This window comes from Dreissena polymorpha, chromosome 4 (genome assembly GCF_020536995.1).
Source record: "Dreissena polymorpha isolate Duluth1 chromosome 4, UMN_Dpol_1.0, whole genome shotgun sequence".
In the NCBI taxonomy this organism is placed as follows: Eukaryota; Metazoa; Mollusca; class Bivalvia; order Myida; family Dreissenidae; genus Dreissena; species Dreissena polymorpha.
In genome coordinates this window covers 38,882,448-38,892,726 of record NC_068358.1, presented here as the reverse complement: position 1 = coordinate 38,892,726, position 10,279 = coordinate 38,882,448, and the positions used below count along the sequence as shown (strand labels likewise).

The 10,279-nt window shown below is 34.4% G+C and overlaps 1 protein-coding gene across 1 annotated transcript; it reads left to right on the top strand.

Moving 5' to 3' along the window:
* Positions 1-340: 340 nt before the first annotated feature.
* LOC127878357 (uncharacterized) lies at positions 341-1,261 on the top strand. Its single transcript, XM_052424886.1, has one exon. The coding sequence runs from the start codon at positions 341-343 to the stop codon at positions 1,259-1,261; it is 921 nt and encodes a 306-aa protein (XP_052280846.1).
* Positions 1,262-10,279: the final 9,018 nt, after the last annotated feature.

Sequence of the window (10,279 nt, the reverse complement as noted above, 5' to 3'; positions counted from 1 at the left end):
GAAACTTACAGAGATTTTTGCAAAAGTATCCTATTTTCGTGGTTTTAATTCATATAAATAGCTGTGTCAGTTTTGGTGAACAGATGTCAGGTCAAAATTGAATCCCAGCCTAGAGATTATAAATCTTCATACATCTATACAAAAAAATAATTGCCGAAGACTTGCTGATATAAGCCTATCATTATTGTGAGGGTAAATAGGATTACAGTGCGTGAACTGAACGAGTGTTAATTGAACAATCAATACCTGATCAGTGGTCATGGGAAAATCAGGGAAAAAACGCTTTAAGGATGAAGCGTCGCCAAACTCCGCAAATGATCACCCAGACAAAGTACATAAAATGGCGACCAATACATCACCTGCAAATATCCCATCTGCAGCCTTCCCAACACTCCATGGTACACCGATTGTGACAGGAACGTTTATGCCGCCGCATCTTCAATTTCTGGCCCAACAAACTCCTACGCAACCCTCCTACATGCCATGGGGAGCGGTATCCCCGATGGCCACGATGAACGGACAGCCAACGCCCGCTCCACCAGGTATTGTTAATAATGACCTGATAGCTATGCTCATTAAAAGGCTGGATAGCATGGATTGTAAACTTGCCACGCTAGATTACATCCAAACAACTGTTAACAGTTTAAACTGCCGTTTGCAAACTATGGAACAAACGATCAACGATCTCCAAATCAAAGTGCGTGATCTTGAAAAAAAACGTGAATTTGACACCCAAACAATGTCAGATATAAACAACACTCACAAATACGTGGAAAACTTTATGAAAACACATAAACAAAACGGCCAAGAACACTCAGACATTGTCAACGAATTAAAAATCGAAATACAAGATCTCAAATGCCGCAGTATGCGGGACAATCTCTTATTCCATGATTTGCCCGAGGAAAAGGAGGAAAACTGTGAGCAAAAAGTGTTAAAATTTATTAAAGAAAAACTTAATATTGAGGAACGCGAGGTCAGGTTACAAAGAGCCCATCGTATAGGCCTGTTCAATCCCAGCAAGACAAGACCGATTGTCGCCAAATTCAGCGACTATCCAGTGCGGGAAAATGTTCGACGAGCTGCGATAAAATTAAAGGGAACAAACTTTGGGATCTCGGAACAATACCCAAAAGAGGTCGTCGAAAAGCGCAGGCAACTGGTTCCAATAATGCTTCAGGCGCGGAAGGACGGGAATGAGGCGTATCTCAATGTGGATAAACTGTACATTAACAAACAACTCTACCGTGGACCGTGTTAGGACAAAAGTGAGAGTGTTATTAAATGCCTTGCATGGAACGTAGAAGGACTTTCATCCGACAAAAAGCAGTCTATAGATTTTGTTAACTTTCTCTGTGAGTACGATATTATATGCCTTAGTGAATCATGGACTAACAGTAACTCTAACATTGATATTATTGGATACTCTAACACTATTCATTCCTTCCGAAAATATCAAAATCGCCGCGCTAAACGATCAAGTGGTGGCCTTATTGTTTATATTAAAAATAATATTAGAAAGGGTGTAACTTTAGTCAGAAACACAATCGACTGTATTATCTGGGTTAAACTCGACAAGATCTTTTTTAATATGGATGATAATGTATATATTTGTTTTACATATATTGCCCCCGAATCGTCCCCTGTCCATAACATGTATAATATAGATATTTTCATCCAACTGGAGCAAGATATTCTTTCTTTCAACGATCGTGGGAACATTTTTGTAGCTGGTGACCTTAATTGTAGAACCGGTAGTAAACCGGATTATATTCAATATGATCGGAATATAGGTGTCGATGAAGTAATTACCGTCGATACTCCCACGCCTCGTTCTTCTCGAGATTCTACTTCAAATCGCTTTGGTGATTGTTTACTCGATATGTGTAAAGCGACAAATCAATTGATAGTAAATGGGCGGTGGCCGGGCGATGGGGGTAATTTCACATGCATGACCCATAACGGCACAAGCGTGGTGGACTATTTAATTACACATCGAAGTAACTTTGATTTACTTGACAATTTTTCCGTTGGCGAGTTTCAACCTTTTTCAAATCATGCGCCGCTATCATTCTCACTAAAAGCGTTCACTGTGTGTCTTCAATGGAAATGACAAACCTAAGTATTACAAATTTGATAACAAATATAAAGAAGTGTTTACAACCGATATAACAACTAATTTAGATTCTCTAGTCTATGATTTAAACATTGAAATCAGCGGAAATGGAGATGTTAATTGTTTAACGTCGATTTTTACTAACTTTCTATGTAAATACGGTAAAAAATATTTCGAAAGAACCTGTGGTACGCGGAAATCATGTTTTCAAGAGGGAAATAACTCGAAAGAGTGGTTTGACGATGAATGCAAAAATAAATATAACCTATATAAACAAGCGGTTAAAAAATTTACCAATACATTACAATACATTACAATAGATTACAAATATCAATGTCGAAAGTCAAAAAATTCATATAATAATGCCCGCTGTCGTAAGATGAATGATCTAAGGCGAAAGTCACCGAAAGAATTTTGGAAAATATTTAAATCGCGAAAACAATCAGCAACCGGAGATGATATTTCAAATGAAGAATTTAAAAACTATTTTAATACACTCATGTCTGGTGGCGACACGCAAACGAATGATGATTATTCAAACTTTATTAGCCAGTTTGATAATGACCAAGATATTGGATCGACATTTGAATGCCTAGATAGCCCAATCTCAGACACTGAAATTTTAAAAGCAATTAAGAAACTTGGTGTTAATAAATCACCATCGATTTACAGTTCTGTATGAATATTTTAAGGTATGCGCACCACAAATAGTCCGCCCGCTTAACACATTGTTTAATCACATACTGGACTCAAAGTCATTTCCCCGTGCTTGGGCCTCGGGCATGATTATCCCCATTTATAAAAAAGGTGACCAATCCGACCCAAATAATTATATTTGGATTTAAAAACAATTATGGCTGTATAGACCCAGTGTTTATTTTAAACTCGCTGATACAGAGACAAATATGTAATAAGAAAAAATTGTATTGCTGTTTTGGGGATTATCGTAAAGCATATGACTGCATAGGTAGGAATAGACTGTGGTACAAACTAATACATTTAAGAATCGACGGAAAATTATTATCCCTGCTCCGTTCTATGTACAGTGAAGTTAAACTTTGCGTAAAACATTTAGGAACATTGTCAAATTTTTTCAATAGCAACATTGGACTATTCCAGGGGGAGATCACCTCTCCGATCTGCTTTTCTTTCTTTATAAATGATATTGAGATGCACTTACAGGAAAATATAGATGCAGGTATAAATATTGACCAAATCGCTATTTTCTTATTACTATTCGCTGACGACGCAGTGCTCGTATCTGAATCCAAAGATGGACTGCAAAATTCTCTCAATGGTCTTTATTCATATTGTCAAAAATGGAATTTAACAGTAAACATCGAAAAAACTAAAGTAATGATCTTTCGAAAAGGGGGAGGGTAGGTGCTACCGATAAATGGTTTTATAATAATCAAGAGGTAGAAATTGTTAAATCCTTCAACTACTTAGGGATTGTGTTTACCAGCGGCGGGTCATTCGCTCTAGCAATGAAAACACTTGCGGGGAAAGGATTGCGATCTTTACATGCGCTTATGTCTTTAATTTAGAATAACAAAGTACCAATAAATATAATGTTTAACCTATTTGACGCGTATGTCCTATCAGTATTAAATTACTGCTCGGAAGTTTGGGGTTACGATCAAGGTGAAACTTTAGAAAGAGTACACAAAAAGTTTTGTAAATGGGTCCTTAATGTAAAACGCTCTACAAATACTCTTGCATTGTATAGCGAACTGGGTAGATTTCCACTGTATATCGAAAGATACATTAGAATTGTTAAATACTTTTTAAAGATACACACAGTCAAACAAGAAAATTGTATTTTAAATACCGTTTTAAACGAACAATCAAATAACATAAATGCTAACAATGATCGTTCAAACTGGGCATCAAAAGTTCGTCTGATACTTCAATCCTCGGGCTTACATGAAATATGGATGTATCCGAACTCTGTTAAAATAGAAACATTCATCCCAAAGCTAAGAGTCCGACTTCGCGATATCTATATTAGCGATTGGCGATCAGGAATAGAAAACTCAACGTCTCTAGATGTATATAGAGAAATAAAACTTAATTTTGAAAGGTCAGCATATATTAGCCAGTTGGAAAATCCAAAATACAGAAATGTATTGGCCAAATTATATTTATCATCCCACAAATTAAATATTGAAATCGGTCGTCATAATAATGTGCCTAGACAAGATAGAAAATGCACCCTCTGTAACCTAAATGATATAGAAGACGAGTTTCATTTTGTCCTAAAGTGCCCCATATATATCCATATTCGGAAAGAATATATTTCAAAATATTTTTATGCTCACACGAGTATGCTTAAATATGTTCTACTTATGCAAAGCGAAAATAAAACTACTTTAAAAAAGCTAGCAACATACTGCCAAAAAGCTTTCCAACTAAGAGAAACGTTAATATCTACAGTTTAATTATAAAATCGGTGATTTACACATCACTCAAAGCTTTCATACATCCAAATCGTTTTGAATATTCAGGTTTATGTATGCTTTTTGCTGTATATGTTTTTATTTGCTTTTCAAATATTTAATGTATTGTATAATTGGTATGAAAGTAAGTTTGACGCATACAAACCCTTGGATCATGTTTGTGTATTGTTTGTGCTGCTTTTCCTGTTATTTATTTTTCAAATACTTAATGTATTGCATAATTGTTACGAAAGTAATCTTGCCACATACATACCCCTGTATCATGTTTGTGTATGTTTGTGTGCTGTTTGTATTTTTATTTGTTTATCAAATATTTAAAGTTTTGTGTAACCGCTACGAAAGTAATTTTGTCGCATACATACTCCTAGATCATCTATATTTCTTTTTTCGCATAGATGGTCGACGCTGGGGTATGATACAATTTAAATTAAATTGACTAGTATATATAGAAGGAGATTTTACTTTTAAAACTAAAAATGCCCTCTAACTGATACTATTTTAATATTTACTAAGGAGCAATATCCCTATAGACCAACTATAGTTTCGTTTTTCGTATAGGTGGTCAACAAAGGGGAAAGAACTATTATTAACACTAATACATTACTTAACTACAAGTAAGCATAACACGCTTCGACATATGCTTTTCATTACAAACAGCTTTAAAGTTATCAGCATTTCTATCCGATAAGTATAAATTTCATTTAACAACGAATGAAAAATAACATTCAAATACAAAGTTGGATTATGCGGTTATATATGCCCATCATACGAATTCATATTAATGTATTTTTCCTTGTTAACAGACTCAAAGGTTTAAATGCATACAAAAAACGAGTAATAACTTCCATATGAAGATTTAAACAATAATTATTTTCACTAGTGCAACTTGTTGCAGAATAATACAATTAGTGCTGCAATTATTAAACTACGTTTGAAATTATGTTATAACATTCTCACGAAAACACATTAACATGTTTACTCCTTATATTGTAAATTGATCTTTCTTCGAAATGAGTATATTTTTGTTTCTATTTACTTCATGCTTTTATTGTATACGATTGTTAATGACGATGAGCTTGTAATGCTTAAGTCTGAATAAACGATTCTGAGTCTGATTCTGATTCTTATATACATGGGATATCTACCCAGCTCACCATAAACACATGCATTACATGTGTTAAGTTTTACCTTTAATAATCGTTTGCAAAATTTCAAATGGATTCTTTCAAGTTCCTTAGATGTAGTATAGCCCTAGACTGCCGAATCATAATTTAAAATGGAACCAACAAATGCGTCAAATAATTGACAAAGTATCTTCGGCTTTAAATCGTAGTCATTACATTTAGACAATAAAATATTCATTGCCTTTAATGCTTTACCCGTTATGTGTTCCTGATTCAATGTGAAACTCCCAGTATAATTAAAAACGACCCCAATATAGTTAAAATCATTCACAACTTGAATGTCATGACCATTGTAGGTCCACTTTTTATTTGGCAATAATCCGCCTCGTTTCCGAAATACTGTAATTTTTGTTTTCTCTGTATTTACTTTAAATCCCCATACATTACAATAATAATATAGATTATCTAAATGGTTTTGAATTTCATCGGGCGATTTACCTACAATAGCCATATCATCAGCAAATAACAGTAAAATCAATACAATGTCGTCAATATTCAATCCGGATTGTAAATCATTTTGTAAAAACAACTCGAGATCTTCTACAAACAAAGAAAATAATAAGGGTGACATAACTTCGCCCTGTCGGAGCCCCACTGCGTAAAAAAAATAGTCAGAATATGAAGACAATGACATAACACAAGATTTAAATTTTTGATACATGTCTCGAACAATTCTAAGAAGTTTACCCTGTATGCCACATTTATACATTTTTAACCATAATGCATTTCTATATATAGTATCAAAACATTTCATCATGTCCACAAAAATAACATATAATCTCTTATTTTCAAATAAATAGTTTTGAACAAGAGAATGAAGAATAAATATTGCGTCTGTCATAGACCCCCCTTTCCGAAATCCGAATTGGGCGTCCGAAATAGTATTATTTTCATAACAAATGTTTTCAATGCGATTGTTAAAAACGGTTGTAAAGAGCTTAGACAAACAGCTAACTAAAGTAATCCCTCTATAGTTATTTACATCTTCTTTTGAACCTTTCTTGTGCAGAGGGACAATTATTCCATCGGTCCATTTTTTAGGATAATATCCTGGAACAAAACACAATTAAATAAGTCACATACATGCAAGGCTAATATATCAACACTTTCAATAAAATACTCGATCAAAAGATTATCACTACCGCAAGATTTGTTCCGCTTCAATAATTTAACAGTCTTAATTATCTCTTCAACTGTAATTGGGTCATCAAGCTCAGGGTAAACATTATTAGGATTATCAAAATCATAATTACTATTAAAATATTCGGCATCATTATTCTTATCAGTCGAAAGGTCTGTGCTTAAATTTTCAAAATAATTTTTAAACTCATTTAGAGAAATATTGGAAGATGTTTTTCCGATTTAGATTTAAATGTTTGAAAAGTCTCCTGGCCTACTTTTGCGGAAATTTGCTAAATCGGACATACGTTTATTATAATCAGCTAGCTTTTTCTTTCTAACAATATTTTTGTAATTAGATTTTGCATCACACAAAATAGACCTGTTTGTATTACTTTTGTCGACATTAAACACTCTTAAGTGCTTCTTAATACGTATTACGCGCAACAATACAATCATGGTCAAACCAGTCTTTATCTTTTCTATTGTAACCCTCAAAATAAACATCATGTGTATAAAAACATTCTTTGGCAAACAATGGATCTGCAACATCCCGAATAGTATTTGAAAACTTGTCAATCAAAACATTAATTGAGTCCCTGTCAGGGCAATTGGTATTATGCACAATAACATTAAAAGTTGGTAAGCTTCGAATAATCCCTGATCGAAATTGTTCCCGCAGGGAGTCATCCCATTTATATTTTTATACCTGATTGGCTTTCTTCGCTATGAAATCTGTTATTGCATAACAATGAAAAGCATAGCGGAGCATGGTCACTCCATTCATTAAAACTTTGTATATAAAATTGTTGTATCTGTGAAAACTAACTTTCTTTTGTTAAAAGATAATCGATCACTGAACAGCCGTTATTTGACAAAAATGTATACTGATCACTATTACCGATGCGACCATTTACAATACGAAAAGACGAGCCTTTACAAATATCGAGCAATTTTATCCCGTGACTGTTGAGTGATTTATCTAAAGAGGCCCTGTCAGGGATACAATCTGAAGTATAATCGTTGCTATCAATACAACTATTAAATTTGTCACAAACAATATAATCCTTCTTATCACCAACTCTACTGTTAAAATCTCCACATATATACACACAACCAAGATTATCATATAAACATATATCATGATCTAAAATCTCAAATAAATCAACGTTAAAAATATTATATATTGCGAGTCATCACCCCAAATATATGAACGACATAAATATATATCTTTTTGCAGTATTAAAAAAGGAATGATCTAATTTTAACCAAATTATAGTATCGAAATGGTTTTTTATTATATGTATTCCATTTTTTAAATATTCTCTGTAGAGTAAAACAATTCCACCGCTACTACGTTTTGCATTTTTATGTTTGAATTTACGATAAAAATTGTGAGATATATATCCGTTAAATTGAACATTACTTGTTGAGTCACACCAATATTCGTAAAGAAAACATATATCATAATTTTAAAGGATATTTACAAAATCGTTAGATTCTTTAATGTCTCTTGTGAGTCCATGTACGTTCCACGACAGTACCGATAGTTCACCCTGGTCGTGTTCCTAGGGGCGTACCGGCTTGCCGTCGACGTACAACGTATCGTATGCGATCCACGCACGTTTACCCTCCTTTCTGGCATCTTTCATGCGGGGAACCAGTTTGCGCCGCTTTTCTAGCACTTCCGGTGATAACTGTTCGTGCATTTGGTAGTTTGTGCCTGTAAGATGTTTTCATTGTTTCCTTACTAATTCCCTGTCCTTAAAAAAGGTTAACTTTGCGATTATGTTCCGCACTTTACCATGGACCGGATGTGATGGTGAACGGAGCACACGCTCAAAACGCATGACACCAGCTGTTTCTTTGGCAATCTTAAGTTTCTCTTCTAAGTGATTGCGGAGCTTCCGCTCAGTGACTTCGGGTGGCTCACTTCCTGATGAGTTGTCTTCCGGGATATAAGTGAAAACTAAGTTATTTCGCATAGACTGCGATTTCAAATACGCAATCATCCCGGAGCTCGTTTCGTTCCTTTTCTAGCTGGATTAGCCTGTCCGCAACTATCGTAGCCCCAACGTCCACCAACTCTACCTTTTCCTCAAGCGCACACACGCGCGCGTCAGTGCGCTTCACCCTATCCTCCAGAGCGACCCATATTTTCTTGAGTTCTTTGTCGAAATCACACACTTTATTCTCTAAAGAGTCTATTGCATGTAATTTTCTTTCAGTTGCCACTTACCTGGTATCTATGGTTCTCACACAGTTCATAACGTCCTTTATTGTTGGCTCCTGACCGCTTTCCGCAATATTTACGGGACTTGATTTGAACGAATCTGTACCAGGCAGCTCAAATACTTCACTCTGTACTTGACCAAGTGCATCTGGGTATAAAACCGCACTAGCTTGTCCCAATATTTCACTTATTGAAACATTTGTGACCGCCTCCTCTGACGGGCCTCTCTGTTTGATCAGCTTTGTTTTGTTTACACTTCCACTGCCACTACTATTCCTGTCTTTTCGTTTTTCCCCATATTCAATAAGCTGGACAGATAATCCACACGCCATAATAATCCGAAATTTCACAAAAATCAACTTAAAAATGAATTATTTCTTTAAAACTAAATTTAGAATCCACAAGTTTCTTTCTCAGTTCAAAAACACGTCTTCTTCGCGCCTATCACGTGACAATATACCCTCGTCGTGTTCGGAGTATTTAAGGTCCCCATGTTGAATGTTTTTAAGTATTGTGATATGTACATATAGGCTTGTTAATTGTAGTTGAACGTCCATCATGTTAATAATTGTGTTGATATTCTGGTGGGTTTACTATCGTAAATGGTACCCAATTAATATTAAAGTAGGTCTCTAATATTAAAATTTAGATTATCAAAATGCATTGAAACTTACATACAATTATTAATACAAACAAGTTTTATCTGTTGAAATGTATGCGTGAGTAATGTCAAAAATGGTATATGCATTCAGATACCCATCGTTACAGATCGTACGACAATCGGAGTATAGCATACAGAACAATTATTCATTCTATGTGTAAATTCCAAGTTTGCCATTCTGTTTTAGATGTAACATATAATCCAAGAAAATATGCGTTTGTTTTTGGAATTATGATTATCTTTTTTGGTTGAAGTTATTGAAATCATTCTATAAATATCAGTCAATAAATATAAATAAAACACATTTATCAAATACACATGTCGAAACATATGGGGTTTTTTAATATGACTAATTACTTTAACCATGTGGTAAAGACGCTTTTAATTTGGTGTGAAATTATACGGTTGCTGTTGACAAAATAATGCAAATGAACAATGCTTTACGTTTATGGAGGATAAACATTAGGGACTGAACATCAATTTTTAACAGAATTTTTCGAATTCATG